At 49.0% G+C, this 25,015-nt stretch overlaps 1 protein-coding gene and 1 long non-coding RNA gene across 3 annotated transcripts in view; one reads left to right on the forward strand and one right to left on the reverse strand.

Moving 5' to 3' along the window:
- The window catches only part of LAMB2 (laminin subunit beta 2), a 61,640-nt gene that overhangs the window by 20,159 nt on the left and 16,466 nt on the right, over positions 1-25,015 (forward strand). The window contains 16 exon segments of the mRNA XM_075574446.1: positions 1,011-1,074; positions 4,064-4,266; positions 5,213-5,333; positions 5,974-6,162; positions 6,738-6,917; positions 7,429-7,541; positions 8,946-8,978; positions 8,980-9,026; positions 9,572-9,707; positions 16,365-16,523; positions 17,401-17,528; positions 18,301-18,421; positions 18,971-19,163; positions 20,567-20,710; positions 21,453-21,684; positions 22,093-22,256. Coding sequence (XP_075430561.1) covers positions 1,011-1,074; positions 4,064-4,266; positions 5,213-5,333; positions 5,974-6,162; positions 6,738-6,917; positions 7,429-7,541; positions 8,946-8,978; positions 8,980-9,026; positions 9,572-9,707; positions 16,365-16,523; positions 17,401-17,528; positions 18,301-18,421; positions 18,971-19,163; positions 20,567-20,710; positions 21,453-21,684; positions 22,093-22,256 — 2,227 coding nt within the window.
- Positions 1-25,015, reverse strand: part of LOC142468199 (uncharacterized) — a 53,202-nt gene that overhangs the window by 7,136 nt on the left and 21,051 nt on the right. The window contains exon 4 of one of the 2 annotated variants that reach the window (XR_012788600.1): positions 20,800-22,236. The exons of the other annotated variant lie outside the window; for it this stretch is intronic. This is a non-coding gene — a long non-coding RNA (uncharacterized LOC142468199). Of the gene's footprint in view, positions 1-20,799; positions 22,237-25,015 lie in introns of those variants that run through there. 2 annotated transcript variants of the gene reach the window in all.

Below are 25,015 nucleotides of genomic sequence, written 5' to 3' on the forward strand. Positions count from 1 at the left end.
CGTTGTGTTGTGGGACAAGTATTTAATGGGTGAGATTCTGAGTCCATAATCCTAAAACAACTTGAAACCATCTGTCCAGTTTGAATCGAGTCTATAAAATATAATTAATTCTCTTTTATTAGATAATTAGAGATATGTAGATTGTTCACAGTTCTTTATGCAGCTCAACCCCCTAATAACGCTGTGCTTGGGGTCCAAAGAATCACATCGCGTTATAAGCGGATCGCGTTAGAAATAATGTGCAATTGTATGCATTGTACAATAAAGTATTTAAGACACCAATAACCGTGTTGTAAAGTATTCATAAATACGAAAATTGGGAGCCACGCTTGCATCGCGTTATAAGCGGATCCGCGTTGTAACGGATCGCGTTATGACGGGGTTGAGCTGTATCTTTCACTGCATACAGAGCTTTTTTTTTGTAGCTATGCTCAGCAACAAAATTGCCACGGTTTTCAACGTTTTGCAAAGTAAACATCTATTCCAGACCCTAACACATGGCTTGCCCTGGAGAGAGAGAAACCTAATTAGTAGAGAGTCCATTATTTACTTATATGCCTCCCAATAGAGGCTCTATTTAAGTAATTTGATGCTTGTCAATGATGTGCATAACACTTGTCTTTCTCACTTTATCTGGAGTTTATTCCTTTGTTTTTCTGTAGATAATGTCTATTGCACACTCTTTCTTGCCTAATTTCTGATATTTCTCATTTCAAACCCGATTATAGTCAAATCAAAGTGCACACAGCACCATTTGTTAAATAAAAACCTGATTACGTTGGACTGGTTTCCATTGACATAAAGAACAAAGTTCTGCAACATACAGTGCTCCAATGTATAAGGTCACTGGTCAGATACACAATTAATTGGATAACTTGATTAACCCCTTATGTGCGCGGCTGTGCTCCGCTTTCTCCTCCCTGCTGGGATCATCTATGGTTTCCATTGACTTTGGCATGTATTGTCTGGATTTTGTTATTTTGCTTTAACTTCTGTATTTTGTTTTCAAGGTAATTTACAGAGTTCTGGATCCTGCCATTCCGATCCGAGACCCATACAGCTCCAATATTCAAAGTAAGTGTTCAAAATGACCTACAATTGCCTAAAAGCAGAAATCCACACGTGGCTTGACCCGAACAAAGAGTTCGGGTCCCAAAAATGTTTTTTTTTACCTTTTGAAATTGCTGGTCCCCACTCCCTTGACTACTGATTTCAAGTCATTTTCTATTCCTGAAGGTTCAAGTGACCGTTTGGCGAGTTGCTCTGAATGTTCGGAAAAAAAACACTGGCGAAACGAATTTGGCCACATTTGCACATCTCCCGTTCCTTCTTCATGTGTACACAATAAAGCAGAGAAAGCGCTGTACACTACTAAGCAAGGTGTTGGAAATGGATAAAAATGGCCTTCACAAATTGCTACAGAAACCAAGGAAGATAAATAAAAAGAAATATGTCTGTTAGTTCCTGTTAAAGGAGCAATCCAAGCGGGCCGTTCCATAGGGTTGAAGCAGAGAGTCCCAAGAGCTGAAGCCCATTCATTTCAGCTCTGGGGACTCCCTGCTTCCTGAGATACAGACCTCTGCAGGGGGTACTGGTATCTCCTGCAAGTGTAAAACTTCTGCATCGCGTGGGCCAATAGGAACACGCACCGATTGACATCACAGCTTCCTATTGGCCCGCAGGACGCAGGAGCTTTGAAACTCCGCCATTTCGTGAACCACAACCCGCGAGCCGGAGTGGCCATCGGCACTTCCTATGGTGGTAAGTATCTCTGGAAGCAGGGGATCCCCGGAGCTGAAATTAATGGGGTTCACCTCCGGAGACCCCCCTGCTTCAATCCTACAGTATGTCAAAATGTAATAAAGGAAACAAAAATGGCCCACTCTGATTGCCACTGGGAGGGGGTTTAAAAATACAAAAATCAACAGAGGGTCAATCTTGAGGAGAAGGCTGCAATATAACACGTGCTTACTGTAGCTCTGGATAAGGGATTTCTGCTTTAAATAATAACCCCAACCAGTGATCATTAAAATGACTGTATACTGACAATAGAGGTTAAAAATTAAATTTCCTGGTATTCTTGTCCCAGCTCCCGACAGCTCAAGGAAAAAGGGTCTAATTCCTTTCTAAACGAAGTGGAAGTTATTTGTGAGCAGCGTGACAGCTCTGTAAAGGTTCCCTGATGGCTGTTACTGATTTAGCTCTGTGTTTCCACCGCGCGCGTTTCTTTATTGCCATACATGGCAGCAGGCTTCCTATTTAAGAGATGATCCTGGGTGTTACTCTTGGCCTCTGTCCAGCCGAAGCACCGACTCCGTATGGAGCTCAAAAAACAGATTGCAGATTACTTAAAAATCCTAACATGTCACAGCTGGTTTAGTTAGGGAAGGTGTCGCCGTGAAGCACTCGGCCATCAAATGAAGTGGATAACTGTATTGAAGGGCTATTAGAGAGGGCCTTTCACTGCCCTTGGACAGGGCTGCATTGCATTTTAGGAGCACGGAAGTGGTCAAGTTAGAAATATTTAATGCACTAAAGGCATGTATTATACTAAGCGTGTGCACGCACTCGGCAATGAAAAATACCTGTCTCCCTATGACAGTGTATCCAGTACCGACGCGCGTGCGTGCAGCAGACAGCGGTGGCGAGACAGCTGTGTGGAAATACAAAGAAATGTGTATTTTCGAGCGGCTGCCGTGCCACTTGACACTGTGAGTCAATCAAAGTGTGGCCTACCCTTGTGACATCATGGCCATGCCTCCTAGTCGCGCGTGTCATCGGTTGGCCTATATGCACAAAACGCGCGCCCCACGTGCTCGCGCAACTTCACGTGCGCGAGCAAGCACTTGCTATAATACAAGCCTAATATACCTCTTGTAATGTATTTATAGGTCTATAAAGGGGGGGATGTAGCAAAATGTTCATCTTGCGTCTGCGTCTATGTCTCAAGGTCTTTTCCTCAACGTTCTGTGCCGTGTGCATCAGTTTGTGAATCAGGGAGTGTCAGTGGCTGGCGTTACACGACGCACAGATTATAATGAGATGTAAGAAACTCGGCGTCTGAGCGCGTCACTTTTTTATCTTTTTGCGGGGGTGGGGGGGGGGGCGTTGAGGCCAAATTGAGCGTGAGCAGGGACTTGCACATAAAGATTTATGTAACTAAAAGCGGCAAGCACCGCACACACTCAGCGCGGTCAGAGCCAGCGGGGCCGCAGCCTTAGTCTGTGTAACAAAGGAGTCATTTGGTTGCATCTTTTGATCAAAATATGATTCAAGCCGCCAACCTTGTCATGGTAACCTCCGTATAGCAGGAACCTACCCTGAATATATGTAATTTCTTATTGTCCTATGGACTAAACGTTGTAAACTATGTGAAAGTGCCCTGAAGGGGTTAAATAAATGACGCATACGGTATGCTTATTTGTAATTTAGTGCAATTAGAAGCTGACCAAAGCCAGTAACAAAGTTCCCTTATAAAGGTGTCCTGTGGGTGTACAAATACCCTAGTGTGAAATATTAATACTTACACACACCTCTTCTTTCTGTGAGCCATAGGCACTCACATACTCTTCAGTGGAGGGTGAAGTGTAGACTGACAATGAGGTGTATAATCTGGTGCATTACAGGCATATCCCGCATTAACGTACGCAATGGGACCGGAACATGTATGTAAAGCGAAAATGTACTTAAAGTGAAGCACTGCCTTTTCCCACTTATCGATGCACGTACTGTACTGCAATCGTCATATACGTGCATAACTGATGTAAATAACACATTTGTAACAGGCTCTACAGTCTCCCCGCTTGCGCACAGCTTCGATACAGGTAGGGAGCTGATATTGCTGTTCAGGATGTGCTGACAGGCGCATGCGTGAGCTGCTGTTTGCCTACTGGGTGATATGTCCTTACTCGCGAGTGTACTTAAAGTGAGTGTCCTTAAACCGGGGTATGCCTGTATACTTAAACACCAATACATTATAAGGCCACTGCATGTTGACACTGTAACTTGCATTGCTAATGTACAGTAGCTGCAAGGAAATGTGACCATCTCTCACCATCTCTAGATCTCCTGAAGATCACCAACCTGAGGATCAACTTCACCAAGCTGCATACGCTGGGTGATAACCTTCTGGATTCCCGTGTGGAGATCAAGGAGAAGTATTACTATGCGCTGTACGAGCTGGTGGTGCGGGGGAACTGCTTCTGTTACGGTCACGCGTCGGAGTGTGCACCTATTCAAGGAATCTCAGGAGACATAGAGGGAATGGTACAGAACCCGCCGCCGAATGATAAGGACTTGTTTCTCTCCCTGTTTCTTATTCTTATTCCCTCTCCCTTTACTTGTGTTACACGTAGAGAAAATTAGCTGATCAGCAGACATAAATACTGTACCCAATGTAAAACCATAAATACTGGTGGTTATCCAACGGAACCCGTTCTGGAAGTGGCGTTGGATAGTGAAACCGTTGTAAAGTGAGTCCCATGTTAATCAGCGGCGGTGAGCGTTGGATAACACATTCCGGGGTCTCTCTTGCCTGTAGGGTTGCAGTGTAAAGCGTTGGATACGCCATTCGTTGTAAAGTGAAACGTTGGATAGCGAGGACTCCCTGTACCTCTATTACTTGGCTGGTATTTAAAAGCTGTGATGCCAAAGGGACTTGCATTGCATTAAAAAGTGACACATCGCTGGCAGCAAATGGTTTAAAAAAAAATCAACTTTACGGATTACCCGGCTCCCTTGTTTATTACAGTATAAGGCAGTATTATCCACCAGTTGAAATGTAGTGATGTGCGGAGTACTTCTACTTTTATATTTGCGAACACAAACCAGTCCTACTTTTTTATTCATAAATGTACTATTCCACTAACGTTTTTTAAGGAAAACAAATATATATATATATTTTTTTTTTAAAGTCTCTCTCTGTTTTTATATTTAGAGAAGAGATTTTGAAAAAGCCACTTGGTATTGAAGTGCAATATGGTTTGCTCCAATGTTTAATAGGTGTACAATATCTTGAACCTAAGTTCAAGGGTCCCACACATGGAGGGTCCCACACTGATATAAAACTGAGTTGCTTGCTTGGGGCAGTGCAGGCAGATACAATGGCAATACAATGTACTGCAGGGTAAAGGGGAAACTGTAGGGTAAAGGGGAAACTGTAGGGTGTGAGTGAACGAACGGCATTCTTACACTTGTGGTGTTTAATCCATAGGTCCATGGAAGATGTGTGTGCAAACACAACACAAAAGGGCTCAACTGTGAGCATTGTGATAACTTCTTTAACGAGCTTCCCTGGAGACCGGCTGAAGGACGCAGCACCAACGCCTGTAAAAGTAGGTTCACCCTTTGAGTGTCAAAGAACCCTGTAGCCAAAGTGCCGTACAGTGTCTGGCTCAAATCATGTGATCTGTACCATATTAGTCACATTATTCTGGAGTCATCCACCATCAGCCGTATCAGAAGAAGACCCACTCCGTTTAAAGAGCTCTTATGGGACAACAACCTTTTATAAAGTCTGGGAACCATGGCTGATCCGACCAACAAGGTAGAAACCCCTTCATATAGAAGGGAGGCGACCCGAGCATTTGAGAGAACAGATGCGAGTCTGGTCCCTGGTAGACGGGATGAGAGGTTGAGTGCCAACCCCCCCCCCTTTTTTTTTTACCTTTCCTCTCTCCCCCTTTCTTTTTCTCTCTCTTGCCTGTCCTTTTCGGTCCATTAGGAGGATCGGAGGCCTGGCGAGGACATACTCTATCCTATTATTTTTTCTAAAGGAAAAACAAAAACCCTGTATTAGGCTAAGAAATATCTGCATATTTGTTCAATGTTTAAATGCCTAATAAAAAAAATTTGAAACAAAAAAAAAGAGCTCTTATGGGTCTGTATGGACCATTGTAGGGTTGGGCCAAACGGAGAGCATCACAGGAGCCCCCCAATGCTGACTTTATATATATATATATTTTTTTTTTTCAGAATGCAACTGCAACAATCACTCCCGCAAATGTCACTTTGACATGGCTGTGTACCTGGCCACCGGAAATGTGAGCGGTGGGGTTTGTGATGATTGTCTGCACAACACTATGAGTCGGAACTGTGAGCTGTGCAAGCCATTCTTTTACAAAGATCCAAGCAAGGACATCCGGGATAGTGGAGTTTGCAGAGGTATTAAGAAAGACTTTCGTATGCTGTGGGGGTTTGTTCTTGCACTAATACAGAGACCTGGAATTACTGCCTACAGGCAGTCCTCTGTTATCCAATGGAATCCGTTCTGGAAGTAGCGTTGGATAGGGAAGCCGTTGTAAAGTGAGTCCCATGTTAATTAGCGGCGGTGAGCGTTGGATAACGCATTCAGCCGTTGGATAATGCATTCCAGCATCGAAAAACGGCCCATAGGGTTGCATTATAAAGCGTTGGATATGCCATTCATTGTAATGTGAAACGTTGGATAGCGAGGACTACCTGTACTCTTATACATTGACTTGGGGGTCATTGCATGTTCCATTCTATCAGCCTGAGGTCAGTGCTTGCTATTTTACATTAGCCTATGATCACTGCCTACTCGAATAAATTGGCCTTGGGTGGTTTCCTACACTTATACATTGCCGTATTGTAATTTTGTGCTCCAATACATTGGTCTGATTTCATATCTGGATTGGTGATACATTCGTTCTGTAGTTAGCAGGACTGCAGCCTTTCTTCTGCACAATATCACCCTTTTTCCTCTTATACATTTGCAGCCTGTGACTGCGATCCAGATGGCTCTTTGGACGGAGGGCTGTGTGACACTCAAGATGACCCAAATTCGGGGCTCATTGCTGGACAGTGTCGATGCAAAGACTATGTTGAGGGGACACGATGTGACAGGTGCAAGGCTGGATTCTTTGGGCTTAGCACTGATAACTTCCAAGGCTGTGAGAGTAAGTATCCTGCACCGATGTTTAGCAGTAACCAGCACTGAAAAGTGAAAGTACTGTAGCAATCCTGCTAGTTATTCCCCAAAATGCCAACCCTTTACAAATAACCATCACTTCCTCCCCAACATCCTCATCATCACACAATTCACAAAGAAGTCTCTACGGCAGCTTTCTATATCATGTCATACGGTATTGGTATGTCATATCGGCACAGATAAGTTCCAAGCCCTTGATGTATTTCTATGACAGCCCCATTAATGACTGGCTTACTGTCAAAGAAGTTGATGGAAGCTATTTTTTTCTACCCAATGGTCAAAAGGTTTAGAAAAATCAGGGAGTTGGGGGGTTCAATGAGTATTTACCAACATGGTACTAGATTAAGAGAACCACTGGTTCCTATTCAGGGGGGGAAACACCATTTAGAATGATTGAGTTTATAGGTATTCGTTGCAAACTTGTATCACTGTTGAAAGTCTGCAAACTGTGATTGGTTGCTTGCTTTTTGATACTCTAGGGTGCCAATGTGACCCCAGAGGCACAGTCTCCGATGGCTCCCAGTGCGACCCCATTAGTGGAGACTGTTTCTGCAAACGCTTTGTGACAGGACGCAGCTGTAACCAGTGCCTGGTAAGTTGTCTACAAAACGCATCAGCAAGACTCCGTCTGAGGTTACTAGCATGCTACTTTGTACATTAATGCACCTGTCCAAGACTCACTCATGCTGGTTCTCAAATGTATTCAATGTTAGTATGAAACAGGTTACTTTCACTTGTTTAGGTTGCCTGTATGCTGATCCCAACTGCCCTGTTGTAATGCCTTATAACTCAGACACTAATGAGAAGGGGCTTTGGGATGGGGAGTGAGATACTTAGGAGTACTGTACAATTTAATGTGTTTATTTTCAATGTAGAGGAGGATTCTTTTCCGCCAGAACAAACTGTTCTATTCCATTCTGTACATACACACACCTTCACGCTGTCACAGGAAATACCATTTCCCAGTGTCTAAGGCGCATATCCTCCTGCGCATTCCAGACAACAGCTGCTGGTAACAGTATCCCTTCTAGTAACGGAGACATAGATAATTTGCTGATGGGGACAAACTGAAAGGAGACCCCTTATGGATTGCTGTGCCTGTAAATTCAAGATTTAATGGCTGCTAAGTGTGGGGTCTGGACAGACAGACAATAAGTGTAATCAGAATTATAGGGGTAAACACACAGTGTCCCAGCAAGCTCAAGAACCCCAATTTAATTAGGGGTGTACAGAGTCTCTGTACTAAAGCAACTGTGAAAAGGAACTGCAGCAAAAATACATATTTTATCCAGTGTCTTTTAGTGTCAATGTATCAAAGTACTTAACTTAGGGATCCCAACCTGCAAACATGCCGTACGAAGTGGGAACACTCATGTTATTATTTGTACAGACTGTTTAATAGCATTTGGCCAAGGGTGGATACAGTAGTAGTGAACTTTTGCGGGGCAGTCACCACTTTGTAACCTCTTTATAGAAACCTTCCGTTCTGTGTCTCTCCCAGCTCACTTCTTCCTCTCCGTTCTGCGTCTCTCCCAGCTCACTCCTTCCTCTCCGTTCTGCGTCTCTCCCAGCTCACTCCTTCCTCTCCATTCTGCGTCTCTCCCAGCTCACTCCTTCCTCTCCGTTCTGCGTCTCTCCCAGCTCACTCCTTCCTCTCCGTTCTGCGTCTCTCCCAGCTCACTCCTTCCTCTCCGTTCTGCGTCTCTCCCAGCTCACTCCTTCCTCTCCGTTCCGGTCTGTTACTAAATTGAGTAAAAATCACCGAAAGGCTGTCTCTATATTTTGGACATTTTGCTGTGACAATCACCGAACTGTACTCCACTTTTGCCACTTGCAGCTTTGTTTGAGGGTTTCATGGTGTTGATACCTTTTAGGGTGAAATGTTATGCATGGTTATATTGGATTGCAATTGTGCTGCAGCTATCCTTTCTCAGATGGGGGTCTTGGGTTAGTGGAAGGATGAAAGTTTCTAACTTCTCTCTCTTGGTCTTATCAGCCAGAACATTGGGCTCTCAGCCATGATCTCCATGGGTGACCGGTCATGTGACTGTGACATTGGTGGTGCCTGGGATAACCAGTAAGTGTAAACCTAGAATGTCTGTTTAATCACCATTGTTTTAACCCCTTCCCTGCTTAAAGAACCCACAAAGCATTGCATGATCACTTAGGGAGAGATTTGTCAATAAACGTTATCCTAGTATTACACGGGTGCCTCGGTTCACTAACCATTGCTACGATAAAGTCTTCCACTATATATAGGAAAGATTATTTTAGCAATAAGTGAATAACACTCTCTCCCGTCCTCCCTCGTTCTCCATGCAAACACATCCTAAATATGATTTATATGAATAGTGATAAGAGTGCACCGATGAGGGGAGTCAAGTGAACGTGGCGCCTTCTTGTTCCATAAGACGTCGGTCTCACTAAACCTATAAACGTATTCCAAATCAAGGTCTCATTTACAACTAAACTGTATGGACTAAGTGAGTTAGAAATGGAGATAAAATCTGTACTCCCCTGTAACCTCAGTTCTGCATTTATTTGAAAGTGAGGCGATTAAATCGCTTGACTTTGTTTTTTGGGGCGAGATCTGATATTGTCCTGGCTTTATTCTCGCCTTAGCTGTGCTACTGAGACTGGCCAGTGCCGCTGTCGTAGCCATATGGCCGGCAGGCAGTGTAGCCAAGTGAAGTCTGGCTACTACCGTATCAACTTGGATCATTACACCTACGAGGCCGAGTCTGCATTGCTTCGACAGGTAACAAGCGCTGCTGTTCACACAAGGGGGAGGTCCGAGTTTCATGGATCAAGTATTAAGTAGGACACATTGGACCATTGCTTCAAAAACAGGTGCAAATGTTGTCCTTTGGACTCTTCCTCACTATTGATCAACAGTTGAAAGGGTGTTTCACCAATTCTGTGCCAGTTAACATTTTGGGGAGGGGTGGTGAGTTAGGGGAGGAGATAGTGAGCACAGAATGATAATTAGAGGCATCAAAATCTGCGTCTATAATTTGCCCTAATTACAATCTGCCAGGTTTAGGTGATGTTTATTTCTGCTCCGAAGTGATGTTTATTTCTGCTCCGAAGTGATCTGTGCCCAATGTAAGAAGTAAGATTAACAAGCTTCATACATATCCTGGAATTCCAGCTGATGCATATCTCCCAGAGGGCTGGCTAGTTTACAGTACTGCCTCTGTGTATCTCTGTATCTCTGTATCATAGATATAACACTCTTTTATTGTTACATGGCACATTTAGTTATTTTGCACCTGAGGCAGATTGCATAATTTGCTCAAAGCCACCAAATGTGACTATAAGTGGCTGAGGCTGGAATTGAACCCACAAGCTTTTATATTCAAGACCATTAACAATGACAGTATGCCAAGCCTCATTCTAAACACTGGCTGCTGTTATTTGTATACCAGTTGGTGAGGCACAAGCAGAAGACAACAGGCTCTGCATACTGTACCTTCATTTAGAGTCTTTTTCTTAAATTGTTACATAATGTAAAAATATTATATATATTAAAATGTATATAAGGAAATACAAATTGGATTTTTTTGTAGGTGATGTAGGGGGTAACCCAACTTCTAGCCCGTGCAGTGTAATAGAAGATCAATGCATTGCTGGCTTCTCTACTACTGAAGGGGTTAAAGCAGCAAAACATGTGACATCTTATATGTTTTGTTTTATTAAATAAACCCGTTATGCAGTATTATAGAATACTTCCTGCATTAAAAAACAAATATATATATATAATTATTATTCAACTCTTAGTGTAATTTTTAATCAGTTTTAAAGCATCCTATGGTTTCTATAGCAGGTTTTGCCCCATCTCCCCAGCAGTGCAAGATCTTTGCAACACTTTCCTGTTTGTGTTACTTTGTTGCCACATTTCCCTAGCAGTTTGAGCTGCAAACTGTAACAATCTTATACTATATTAGTGAAAGCACTGTATGTTTGCCTGCCTGGATGTCCGGTGTCCCTAGCGGCAATCTCATTGGTCCCTTGGGCCGCCCGCCCCCGCACACCTCTCATTGGGCTCACACACTCACACCACCCCCTTGGCCGCCCCCCACACCTCTCATTGGCCTGAGGCGGAGTGACGGGCCAAAGGTCCAAAAAAAAAAAAAAAAACACACACACACACACACACACACACACACACACACACACACACACACACACACACACACACACACACACACACACACCACTATACACACACACACACACACACACACACACACACACACACACACACACACACATCACTATACACACACACACACACATCACTATACACACACATCACTAAACACACACACACACACACACACACACACACACACACACACACACATCACTATACACACACACACACACATCACTATACACACACATCACTAAACACACACAACCCCCCCACACACACGGTGTTACATACATTAGCGGGGCTCACAGTGTTAGCAGCACATCTCCCGCTCTCTGCCCCACCGGTCCCGGAGGCTCCGCCTCTTCCTCCGCCTCTCCCTGTTTCCCGCGCTTTCACCCCCCCCCCCCTCCACGTGGGAGCTGCTGGACGGGTGAGGGAGCTGCCGGACGGGTGAGGGAGCTGCCGGACGGGTGAGTGAGCTGTCTTCACGTCCCCTCACCCCCCTTCACCTCCCCCCACTCACTTCCCCTCCACCCCCCCGGCGCCGCTACACTCAGCGGGGGAGCGGAGTGATCACCTCCCCTCACTCACTTCCCCTCCACCCCCCCCCCCGGCGCCGCTACACTCAGCGGGGGAGCGGAGTGATCACCTCCCCTCACTCACTTCCCCTCCACCCCCCCCCCGGCGCCGCTACACTCAGCGGGAGAGCGGAGTGATCACCTCCCCTCACTCACTTCCCCTCCACCCCCCCCCCCCGGCGCCGCTACACTCAGCGGGGGAGCGGAGTGATCACCTCCCCTCACTCACTTCCCCTCCACCCCCCCCCGGCACCGCTACACTCAGCGGGGGAGCGGAGTGATCACCTCCCCTCACCCACTTCCCCTCACTCACTTCCCCTCCACCCCCCCCGGCGCCGCTACACTCAGCGGGGGAGCGGAGTGATCACCTCCCCTCACTCACTTACCCTCCACCCCCCCCCCCCCCCCGGCGCCGCTACAGTCAGCGGGGGAGCGGCCACAACACGCTGCTTCCCGCCTCAGATCCACGTGGGAGCTGCCGGACGGGTGAGTGAGCGGCCTTCACCTCCCCTCACCCACCCCTCACTACACTTCCCCTCCCTTCCACATCCCCTCCACCTCCCCTCACCCCCCCCTCCACCTCCCCTCACCCACCCCTCACTACACTTCCCCTCCCTACACTTCCCCTCCCTTCCACTTCACCTCCCCTCCACCCCCCCCTTCACCTCCCCTCCACCCCCCCTTCACCTCCCCTCCACCCCCCCCCCCCTTCACCTCCCCTTCACCCCCCTTCACCCCCCTTACAACCTCCCACCACCTCCCCCCTTCCCACCTTCCCACCACCTCCACCCTCTTCCCACCACCTCCCCCCCCTTTCCACCCCCCCCCCCCTTTCCACCACCCCCCCCTTCCCACCACCTCCCCCCCTTCCCTCCTCCCCCCTTCCCACCACCTCCCCCCTCTTCCCCCCTTCCCACCACCTCCCCCCTCTTCCCCTCCTCCACCTCCCCCCTTACCCTCCTCACCTCCCCCCTTACCCTCCTCCACCTCCCCCTTTCCTCATCCCCCTCTCCCCTCTTCCCCCCCTCCACCCCCTTCCCCCCTCCACCTCTCTTTCCCCCCTTCCCCCCTCTTTCCCCCCTTTCCCTCCTCCCCCACCTTTCCCCCCTTTTCCCCTCCCCCACCTTTACCCCCTTCACCCCTCCCCCCCTTCACCCTTACCTCCCCCCCTTCACCCTTTCCCCCACCTCCCCTCCTCCCCCACCTCCCTCTTCCCCCTTCCTCTCCTCCACCTCCCCCTTCCCTTCCTCCCTTCACCTCCTGTCACCCCCCCCCCTTCGCCTCCTGTCACCCCCCTCCTGTCACCCCCCCTCCCTTCACCTCCTGTCACCCCCCCCCTCCCTTCACCTCCTGTCACCCCCCCCCCCCCTCCCTTCACCTCCCGGCAACCCCCTCCACCTCCCATCACCCCCCCTTCACCTCTCCCCCTTCACCTCCCCTCACCCCCCCTTCACCTCCCCTTCACCTCCCCTCCACTTCACCTCCCCTTAACCTCCACCTCCCCTTCACCCCCCCCCTTCACCTCCCCTCCACCCCCCCCCCTTCACCTCCCCTCCACCCCCCCTTCACTCCCCCTTACAACCTCCCACCACCTCCCCCCCTTCCCACCACCTCCCCCCTCTTCCCACCACCTCCCCCCCCTTCCCACCCCCTTCCCACCACCTCCCCCCACCTTCCCACCTCCCCCCCTTCCCACCACCTCCCCCCATTCCCACCACCTCCCCCCACCTTCCCACCTCCCCCCTCCTCCCCCCCTTCCCTCCTCCCCCCCCCTCCCCCCCTTCCCTCCTCCCCCCCCTTCCCTCCTCCCCCCCCTTCCCACCTCCCCCCTCCTCCCCCCTCCTCCCCCCCTTCCCACCACCTCCCCCCTTCCCACCACCTCCCCCCTCCTACCCCCTTCCCACCACCTCCGCCCTTCCCACCACCTCTCCCCTCTTCCCCCCTTCCCACCACCTCCCCCCTCTTCCCCCCTTCCCACCACCTCCCACCACTTCCCCCCTCTTCCCACCACTTCCCCTCCTCCATCTCCCCCCTTCCCCTCCTCCATCTCCCCCCTTCCCCTCCTCCATCTCCCCCCTTCCCCTCCTCCACCTCCCCCCTTCCCCTCCTCACCTCCCCCTTACTCTCCTCACCTCCCCCCTTACCCTCCTCACTTCCCCTCCTCCACCTCCCCCTTTCCCCATCCCCCCTCTTCCCCCCCTCCACCCCTCTTTCCCCCCTCCACCCCTCTTTCCCCCCTCTTTCCCCCTCTTTCCCCCCTTCCCCCCTCCCCCACCTTTCCCCCCTCTCCCACCTTTCCCCCCTTTTCCCCTCCCCCACCTTTACCCCCTTTCCCCCTTCACCCCTCCCCCCTTCACCCTTTCCCCCACCTCCCCCCTTCCCCTCCTCCCCCACCTCCCTCTTCCCCCTTCCTCTCCTCCACCTCCCCCTTCCCTTCCTCCCTTCACCTCCTGTCACCACCCCCCCCTTCGCCTCCTGTCACCCCCCCCCCTCCCTTCACCTCCTGTCACCCCCCCCCTCCCTTCACCTCCCGGCAACCCCCTCCACCTCCCGTCACCCCACCTTCACCTCCCCTCCGCCACCCCTTCACCTCCCCTCTGCCCCCCCTTCACCTCCCCTCACCATCCCCCACCACCCATCCTCACCTCCCCTCACCACCCCCCTTCACCTCCCCTCACCACCCCCCACCACCCCTCCGACCTCACCTCCCCTCCTTCAACGCCTTTCGTCCGCCCTCCCGCCTCTGCCTTTCTCCCACCCGCACTTCTGCCTTTCACCCGCCCACCGCTCACATCCCCGCGCCACACAGCCGCCGCACGCACTAAACAGATCTGCCACACTCGACAAACACCCGCCGCCTCTCACCCACCCCACACACTCAACACACACCTGCCGCCTCCTGCCCCTACGCAACAATATCACTGACCAGCTGTCACCCACACTCGCCACACACCCGCCGCCTCACACCCTAGCAGGACCCCGACCCACAGCCAGCACTCACTACCCATGCGCCACCCGTACTGAACACCCACCCGCCGCCTCACACACGCTCACACCCTTGCAGGACACACGCCTCACATTTTCACATCACTTATGTCACCAAAATATACATTGTACTGTGGTGTGTTTACAATAAACCATTTTTATACAACATCGTATTACATTTTCTTCCATCTTTCTTTTCAATATTATTATCCAACCTTTCCAACAAATACTCACCTATTGTTCCACAATTTATAAATAATACTACCTATCACGCATTTACACCCCGGGCAGCGCCGGGTATATCAGCTAGTAGATAATATTACCTTAGTAATATAAGGATACATTGTAGCTGCTGAGTTCTGCGCTTATGGTGACGGCAACGTGACGGCGCGACAGAGCAACGGCTTGGTCGCGATTGCTGGAAGTCATCTCAATTTGATTTTTCCAGCAACCGCAGCCTGACGTCACGTCGCCGGCACTATAAGCGCAGCCTTGTACTGCCTGAAGCAGCCATTGTGTTAGGCTTTGTCCATAGTGCTACTTGCCTCAAGCAAACCTTCCTCTCTGGCGATGTGTGGACTGTAAGTTTTTGAGAAGCGAGTGGGGGGGTGGGCGCGGTCATGATGGGGGGGGGGCATGTCAAGGAAGTGTCATGCATGAGAACACGCCTTTAGAAAATAATAAAATGCCTAATGCCATGCAATGTACAGAAATATTCTGCAAACATATATACACTGTCATGCATGAAAACATGGCTTGTTAAAAAAACATTTTTTATAAAATGTGATGGATTAAAATAAGCATTGTACACTACACATTTATTTTTAACAACTATATAAAAGTAATGGACAATACATCAGAAATTTCTCTCCATAAATTATCATTGATATTTCTGTCATGGTAAGAATTAAAGGTTCATGTTTGTAAACCTCAGAAATCACATTTTCAATAGTTGAGTTGTCCAGATTCTCACAGCAAGCACAACTCCACTGACAAAAAGTCATTTGAACAGTGCCCAGGCAGAATAGCTTACTACATTTGTATTGGCTGTTAGCCGCTCACATGACCAGGCTGTCTCGCTGCAATAGCAAACAAGTTTGTCTCCTCTGCTTTTGGTATCCTTGTATCTTGCGTGCAAGCTCGCGCTCACTATGGCCATGCGCTTTGGAATACACACGTTTGTTTTTAGCGCGAGCTATGTAACTCGCTCCGTATCTTGCACTATGGACGAGGCTTTAGTCATGCAATCAGTATTTATAACAGGAGCATCAGCTTAGGCAAGATTACCAGCTTAGGTAAGAATGTACAATTGTCACATATTTAACACAGGGGTGCGCAAACTTTCCCCCTACGCACCCCTGCATGTTGTCCCCCCCTGCTCACGCCCTCTCCCCCTTACCTTGGCTCCGGCATCAAATTCTGCCGCAGGGATTTAACGGCTCTGGAACCCAAGGTAAGTGCGTTACAGAGGTCTTGCGCAGTCCCCCAGCATTTCATTTAAATGCCTTGGGGAAGAGCGCGGGACCTCTATAACCACCGCTCCCCCCCACGAAAATCTCGCATCCTCCAGTTTGCGCACCCCTGGTTTAACATATACAAAGAAGAAGAAAAAAGAAGGGGGGATTTAGTACTGCTGCTTTAGCCCCTCCTTTTCCGTCTCGGCTGTACACTTTTCCGTCTCTCGCACGCGCAGGGATGCTCTGTGTTAGAGCGAGAGTACCCGGTGGGTCGTCCTGCTACCTGGACTGGCCCTGGCTTTGCCCGGGTGCCTGAGGGGGGAGTTCTGGAATTTCAGATCAGCAACGTTCCCTTTTCCACAGAGTATGATGCCGTGATACGCTACGAGCCCCAGGTACCGTATACTGCCATCTAACCACACAGCTGATGGGCACAATCCCGGTCAGGATCCCAAGTGAACGTACAGGAGGAAGGAATGGGTACACATCAGTTAGAACTCATCGCGACGCGGCAAAGTTAGGCACACTATATAGTGGACTAGTTATCAAAGATCCATGAGGGTAGATCAGGGGGACTCAACTCCAGTCCTCAAGCCTCCCCAACAGGTCAGGTTTTCAAGATATCCCAGATTCAGCACAGATGGCTCAATCAGTCCCTGCTTCAGCATAAGTTGCACAATCAATCCCTGCCTCAGCACAGGTGTTGCAGTCTTCAACTGAGCGTCTGATTGAGCCACCTGTGCTGAAGCTGGGATCGCCTAAAAACCTGACCTGTTGGGGGCCTTGAGGACTACAGTTGAGCCCCCCTGGGGTAAATAATGTTACTACACTTGTAACTTATTTTTATTTTGGGTTTATTTTTATACCCCCTTAGTGTTTGTTTATTAGCGAAAACCCTTAAAAGTGACGTTAATCTGCTTTACAAATGGGATCAGAGCAAAATAACGCAGAGCGCGATAGTGGGGAAAGAAAGAGGAGAGAATGGAGAAAAGAAATGGAGAAGGAGGGAGTGCTGTAAAGAGAGAAAAGAAGAGGCATAGAACGAGAAATAGAAGAGAGCGAAAGATAAGGGAAATTGTATTGTACGTCTTTATTTATATAGCGCCAAAAGTGTACTCAGCGCTTCACAAAGAATACAGTACAGGGAATTATAATTATACAATAAGTGCAGCAAAATCAGACAATAGGAAAGGAAATCCCTGCCCCGAAGAGCTTACAATCTAAGAAGACGGAGACATTATATCTTAACCAACCATTGCAATTTCTTGCTAGCTTCCCGAGAGGTGGGAGCAGGTGAAAATATCCATCATAAGACCAGGGCCTATTCCAACCAGCAGCCCCTGCGGTAACACTATCCCTGCCGATGATCTCCTGACTGCATCTCTGCCCCCCGGCTCCCGGTGAGAAAACTATGGGAGGTCAAAGGTGGCTTTGCGAGGACACAACATACTGTTGATGTCAAGGTTCCGTAACTCAAACAAATGAAATGTGGGTCCTGGGCTACACAAATTCACAAAACATCTATATAAATCTACTATAATGTATTTAGTCGTGGGCTTTACGGAAGGGTATCCATCTTCGTGCAATCCCAGTAGTGGATAAAAGGGCTGTAAAGGCTGAGATTTGGGGTTCCATGGTCCAAAAAGTCTGACGGGATTTTCTAGACGGTTGCGAGACCCAGTGATTCTAAAAATCCGTGAGACTGAATTTGAAATTCACTCCTGTGCGATTTCTGTGAGAATTGTTCGTTACACATTTTAATTCCCACTGAAAGAGTTGCCACTAGAGACTGGTGAATTTTTTGGGGGCGAAATTGGATCCGCAGCGGATCGTCCGGTTCCTTTGGTCCGCGGATAAATGTCAAAAAGGGCGATTCGCATGTCGATTTATTTTTACCAATACACTCCGCGGATTCCAAAACCCATAGACGGATTTTGTAGAATCCGCCAACAGATTGCTGAATCCATGGATTGGGTTCTACAAATCCGTCCACGGGTTGAATCCAATGGAGGATTTTGATGAATCCACACGGATTCAAATCGCCCAAATCCATTGGCGGATTTTATACCGCGAAACGCATTTCGGCAGATTCGCCACCTCTAGATGCCACCAACCCTATATAATGTTCATATGTTACTTTGTTTATGGATTTCTAGCTACTTTTTATTGCAGGCATATTGTCCTGGCTCAGCCGATCTGCCTGGAGAGGGGTGTCAGTTTCACCATTAGCCTGGAATTCACCAGATATAGTTCCCGGGAAAAGATACCAAACGCCAACATACTGATTGATTCGGTGAGAAAGCGACTGCTTGATTTATCAGCATTTCTTATGATAAATGAACTCTTTTGTATGTCTAAATAGAAAATATGATGTTATCATTGTACAAAGCGTAGCCCAGTAGAATAGCATGTTATAGCCATAGCAGATGTACACAAGAGTAATGTATGACATTGAAACGTTGTCAATCCCATTTGTGGACATGTGGACAGACGCTGTTTTGTGTCTTCACAGGGGACAGTTTTTGTGACTGCTTCCATTTTACTGTAGCCTTATTGAATGTGTAGGCTATGAAAATATCCTGAAGACCAACAAGAAACATACACCAATACAAGTGTTAAGTGACCATTTAGGACAATTACTACCAGCTAGATTAGGGAGGGGGGGAAAAAGGCACCTATGAAGGCAAATGGTGGTTGGGGAAAGAGGAGGGAAATCTGGGTGTGGAATAGTTTTAGTCTATACAAAGAGCAGGTGAAATATTGGTAAAAATGATGCTTTCCAGGGCGTGCCATTCTGTTCTAATGAAAACCTCGCATTGATGCCTTGCTTTCCGTCCCGCAGCTGGTGCTGATTCCCCGTTACGCCTCCCTGGAGATGTTCATTGCTGGAGACCCTGCATCCATTCACCGCAGGGAGACCTTTGAGCGCTTCCGTTGCCAAGGCAACAGCGGGAGCGTTTTGACGTCACCTCCCACTGAGGTGTGCTCCAACCTAATCACGAGCATGTCGGCGATCCTTCATGATGGCGCACTGCGTGAGTCGGGGGCTGGTTGTGTGTGTGTGTGCTGAAAAGCTGTGCAATGCAGCAAGCATAAGCTTATAGGGGTCCATGTCAAAATGGATTTGAAGCAAAAGGTGGCACTGTGTGCTCATTTGCATGTCATTTCCCAGAATCCCTTGCTGTAGTGGAAGCACTGGGCGATAATGGTGAAAGGTAGGGTTGCAGACCTGTCTAAGAGATGCAAATTAGCACACAGTAATATTTCCATTTGATATATATATATATAGATATATATATTGTTATTAAAGAGCAGAATCTCAGTTTAGGCACTCTGGAGTTAGGTTACAGAGTAATATGATTATAAAGTAATATTGAACGGAGTCTCCCCTTACTGTACTCTGAAATAATATACTTCAGCTACCCTGCAGGCTTGAAGCGCTTTGGCCAAAGTGTTTAACTACATAACCCTTGGGCTGCGCTTATAGTGCCGGCGACAGCGACATTGAGTCAAAACAAATGCATTGCCGCCGTTGCGTGCGCATATAGTAAGCGCGACGCGATGAAGCGAGGGCTTGGTGCGATTGCTAGAAGTCATCTCAATTAGATTTTTCCAGCAATGGTAGCCTGGCGTCGCTATCGCTGTCGCGTTGCTGTTGCCGGCATTACAAGCGTAGCCTTATTCACGAGATCACTATTTTATTTTAGCCTAATTGGTAGGAGCGCGGTAATGGTTCTTTTTATTTACCCTACTACAGCAAAGTACACTCTCACATTTCGGCGGAGGGTACCACCGTCCAGCTTCACAGCGTGGCACCTTCCCCTGAAGTTTCATAATGATGTGGGACGGTCTTTCTTCAGATCTTAGTTAGAATAAAGTTGCTATAAAAGCAGCCAATGGGAAACCACAAGACGGGTTCATTGTCCCCCTGGAGTCAGTTGGCAGATTCCTAAAAGTTCCCTTTGCTTAACAGGAAATTGAGTTATTTGAGGTCATTGTTAATCCTCAAATGTTCTAGGTCAACAGACATTTCCTGGACCGGGGAGTTGTTGGTGGTGAAATTCCTGCTCTGGGGAACCTCCCCGTTCAAATGAAGTGACAAAGCATCCTATTTAATTTTTTCGATGTGGTACCCGTTAAGTGAGTCTGTGGCACTAATGCGTCAGCTGTACTAATGTTAATATACAGTCAAGCCTATAAGAGCTTTGCAATGCAGAATTAGACTGTATACTGTTACTGTAACACCTTATTATAGTGAATCTGGTGCCCCCTTCTGGTTGTTGTGAATATTGCTCTATGGGGTAACTCACTATATTGTGATAGACCTCACCAGGGAGGGCACTATCCATTTGAGTCAATAGGAGTTTCTTTGCGATAGCTCCACACACGGCGTTATTGCCGTTTAAGGAATAATCCCTTATGTTTCTTTCCCTCCCAGCTTGCAGCTGTGATCCTCAGGGGTCTCTGAGCTCCGAATGTGATCCTATCGGTGGGCAGTGCCAGTGTAAAGCCAACTTAATCGGCCGGCGCTGTGACCGCTGTGCGCCTGCGACATATGGTTTTGGACCAGCTGGATGCAGAGGTAACCACTGGCCTGGTGAAGGGGGTAAGGTGTAGGAATTAATTCCATCCCTCGCTGCCCATCTGCAAACTGTCTAGAACAGGGGTGCTCAACTCCAGTCCTCAAGAACCCCCCCCCCCCCCAACATGTCATCTTTGCAGAATATCCCTGCTTCAGCACAGGTGGCTCAATCAGTGGCTCAGTCACCTGTGCTGAAGCTGGGATATCCTTAAAACCTGACCTGTCAGGATGTCTTGAGAACTGTAGTTGAGCACCCCTGGTCTAGAAATATAGTGGCAGATATGGCTTATCAGAATTCCACCTCAGAGTAGGCTGCACCAAGGGTAAGTCTACTGAAAGGCGCAGAAGATATAGCCAAGATAAGGTTATTAATGTTGTATCCTAGTTCTGAGCTTTAGTAACATGTGTTTTTAAATGTCTCCTATTTTTACCATTATAGACTCTTATTGAGTTAGTCATAACACTGTGCTAGTGCTGATCGGGGCATTATCACTTGGAAAGTCCCTTTGAAGCCAAGTGAACACTCTTTTACTAAATCTTTGTAAACAGTTCAGATTAAAATCATCAGTAAACATATCTTCAATTATAAAACATCCAACTAAAAACAATCCCAGGCCATGTTAATGAGGTGAGGTCTTCCACCTAAATGCACATTGTGTAAAGCTTTTGAGGTCAGACAGGTAGGAGTGCAGAGGGCGTGTGTCGTCTCTGCTTGAGCTGATGCGTATTCCCTCTGCTTTAGCTTGCGAGTGCAGTGCAGAAGGCTCCATCCACAACTTCTGTGATCAGTACAGCGGGCAGTGCCCATGTCGGCCTGGAGCCTTTGGAACCAGATGCGATCGTTGCCAGCCTGGCCACTGGGGCTTTCCGAACTGCCGCCAGTGCCAGTGCAACGGCCATTCCGAGGAGTGCGACCAGAGGACAGGGGGATGTCTCAACTGCCGGGACCATAGTGCGGGCGACAGATGCGAGAGGTGATTTTCTGTTACTGTCAACCAAGATTGTTCTGCAGTATCTCAGGTAAAGCACTGGTCTCTCAGGTGAAGAAGAAGGTGGATGTACAATCCCTTCCAAAGACCCTTCTATCCATTCTTTAAGAGGGGACAGAAACCATTGCAGAACCCACTGGAAACACATTTCACACAGTACGAGGCCCTTTCCCCTCTTCCCAGAAGGCAGTTTCCTATGGGTCGGCCAATCAGCTGTTACTGATTTTTCGTTGGCCGCATTCTGGAGAACTTTTTTTTAAAACTTACAACAGTGCCAGAACATCCGAGGTGAAGCAGGAAGCTCCCGTTAGTTAAACAGGGAATATAATATAGGTATATTGCTGTTGTAAAGTTCTGGCGCCCAACAGTCGTATCGTTTTCCGCCCCACACAGATGCATTGCTAGTTATTTTGGAAACCCCATCCTGGGTTCTGGTGATCATTGCCGGCCATGTCCGTGTCCCGAAGGTCCCAGCAGTGGGCGTCATTTTGCAGCTTCCTGTCACCAAGATCCCCGTTCCAGACAGGTGACCTGCAACTGCAACCAGGGATACACAGGTGAGCATCGCGGCTACTCAACACAGCCAAGATTTCCACTTTGAGCTGACATACCTTCTGTGCAACATCTTGTATATTTTTTTGGAGTCTCTTTATTTGACGTTTTTGTAATACTAGCTGAGAGCCCCGGCGTTGCCCGGGATGTTTGTGATTTGGGTGGGGAGTGGTCCACGCGGCCCATGTGCGGTGGTAGTGCTGCTGTGGCTGTACTGATGGTGATTGTATTGGTGTGCTGATTTGGGAGGGTTTGGTGCTGATGTGGGGGTGCGGATGTGGGTGTGCCGATGGGGGAGGTGCAAAGGTGGCGATGTGTGGGTGCTGATGGTGTTGATGGGGGCTGGAAATGGTGGGGAGCCGAGAATGCCAGTGTGCTGGGGGGGCATGGGATACCGGTGTGCTGATATGGTGGTGCTGGGGTGTGTGTGTGTATACATGTTTGTGTGTATACATTGTATGTGTGTGTGTGTATACATGTGTGTGTGTGTGTGTATGTGTACGTGTGTGTGTGTGTATACACGTATGTGTGTGTATACACGTGTGTGTGTGTATACACGTGTGTGTGTGTATACACGTGTGTGTATACACGTGTGTGTGTATACACGTGTGTGTGTATACATTGTGTGTATGTATATATTGTGTGTGTGTATACGTGTGTGTGTATACACATGTGTGTATACATGTTTGTGTGTGTGTATACATGTTTGTTTGTATACATTGTATGTGTGTGTGTGTATAAGTGTGTGTGTATAAGTGTGTGTGTGTGTGTGTGTGTGTGTGTATACGTGTGTGTGTGTGTATACATGTGTATGTATGTGTGTGTGTGTGTGTATACATGTGTGTGTATATACATGTGTGTGTGTATACACATGTGTGTGTACACATGTATGTGTGTGTACACATGTGTGTGTGTGTACACATGTGTGTGTGTGTATACACATGTGTGTGTGTATACACATGTGTGTGTGTATACACATGTGTGTGTGTATACACATGTGTGTGTGTGTATACACATGTGTGTGTGTATACACGTGTGTGTGTGTGTATACACGTGTGTGTGTATACACATGTGTGTGTATACACATGTGTGTGTGTGTATACACGTGTGTGTGTGTATACATTATGTGTATGTATACCTGTGTGTATACGTGTGTGAGTGTATACGTGTGTGTGTATGTCTACATGTGTGTGTGTGTATGTCTCCATGTGTGTGTGTGTATGTCTCCATGTGTGTGTGTGTATGTCTCCATGTGTGTGTGTGTATGTCTCCATGTGTGTATGTACGTGTACATGTGTGTGAGTATACGTGTACATGTGTGTGTGTGTGTGTGTACGTGTCTACGTGTACATGTGTGTGTGTGTCTACGTGTACGTGTGTGTGTGTCTACGTGTACGTGTGTGTGTGTCTACGTGCGTGTGTGTACGTGTGTGTGTGTGTGTGTACGTGTGTGTCTATGTGTGTGTGTGTCTACGTGTGTGTGTTTGTGTATACGTGTGTGTGTTTGTGTCTACGTGTGTGTGTTTGTGTCTACGTGTGTGTGTTTGTGTATACGTGTGTGTGTGTATACGTGTGTGTGTATACGTGTGTGTGTGTGTCTACGTCTGTGTGTGTGTGTGTGTCTACGTGTGTGTGTGTCTGTGTCCCTGTGTGTCCTTTGGCCCGTGACTCCGCCTCAGGGAAGGGGGGGGGGTGGGGGGGGGAGGTGGTGGGAAGGAGAGGGGTGGGGGGGAAGGGGAGGTGGGGGGGAGGTGGTGGGAAGGGGGGGGGGAGGTGGTGGGAAGGGGGGGGGGAAAGGGGGGGGAGGTGGTGGGAAGGGGGGGGTGGGGGGGAGGTGGTGGGAAGGGGGGGGGGTGGGGGGGAGGTGGTGGGAAGGGGGGGGAGGTGGTGGGGAGTTGGGAAGGGGGGTGGAGGTGGTGAGGAGGTGGTGGGAGGTTGTAAGGGGGGAGTGAAGGGAAGGTGAAGGGGGGGTGAAGGTGGGGGTGGAGGGGAGGTGAAGGGTGGGGGTGGAGGGGAGGTGAAGGGGAGGTGAAGGGGGGGGGTGAAGGGGAGGTGAAGGGGGGGGTGGAGGGGAGGTGAAGGGGGGTGGAGGGGAGGTGAGGGGGGGGGTGGAGGGGAGGTGAAGGGGGGGTGAAGGGGAGGTGGGGGGTGAAGGGGAGGTGGGGGGGGTGAAGGGGAGGTGGGGGGGTGGAGGGGAGGTGGAAGGGAAGTGGAGTGAGGGGAGGTGAGGGGTGGGTGAGGGGAGGTGAAGGGGGGTGAAGGGGAGGTGAAGGGGGGTGAGGGGAGGTGAAGGCCGCTCCCTCACCCGGCCGCTCACTCACCCGTCCGGCCGCTCACTCACCCGTCCGGCAGCTCCCTCACCCATCCGGCCGCTCCCATGTGGATGTGAGGCGGGAGGCAGCTTGTTGTGGCCGCTCCCCAGCTGTGTCCCGGGCGCTCGCTCGCTCCGCTGACTGTAGCGGCGCCGGGGGGGAGGGGGGGGTGGAGGGGAGGTGATTTGAAGGGGGGTGAGGGGTGGGTGAAGGCCGCTCACTCACCCGTCCGGCCGCTCCCACGTGGAACTGAGGCGGGAGGCAGCTTGTTGTGGCCGCTCCCCCGCTGTGACCCGGGCGCTCGCTCCTCCGCTGACTGTAGCGGCGCCGGGGGGGGGGGGTTGAAAGCGCGGGAGACACGGGGAGAGGAGGAGGTTGATTTCGGGGAGGAAGAGGCGGAGGCTCCGGCGGGTATGTGAGGCCCCCCCCCCCCCCGGGTTATACATGCTGCT

Source organism: Ascaphus truei, chromosome 17 (assembly GCF_040206685.1).
Source record: "Ascaphus truei isolate aAscTru1 chromosome 17, aAscTru1.hap1, whole genome shotgun sequence".
Taxonomy (NCBI): domain Eukaryota; kingdom Metazoa; phylum Chordata; class Amphibia; order Anura; family Ascaphidae; genus Ascaphus; species Ascaphus truei.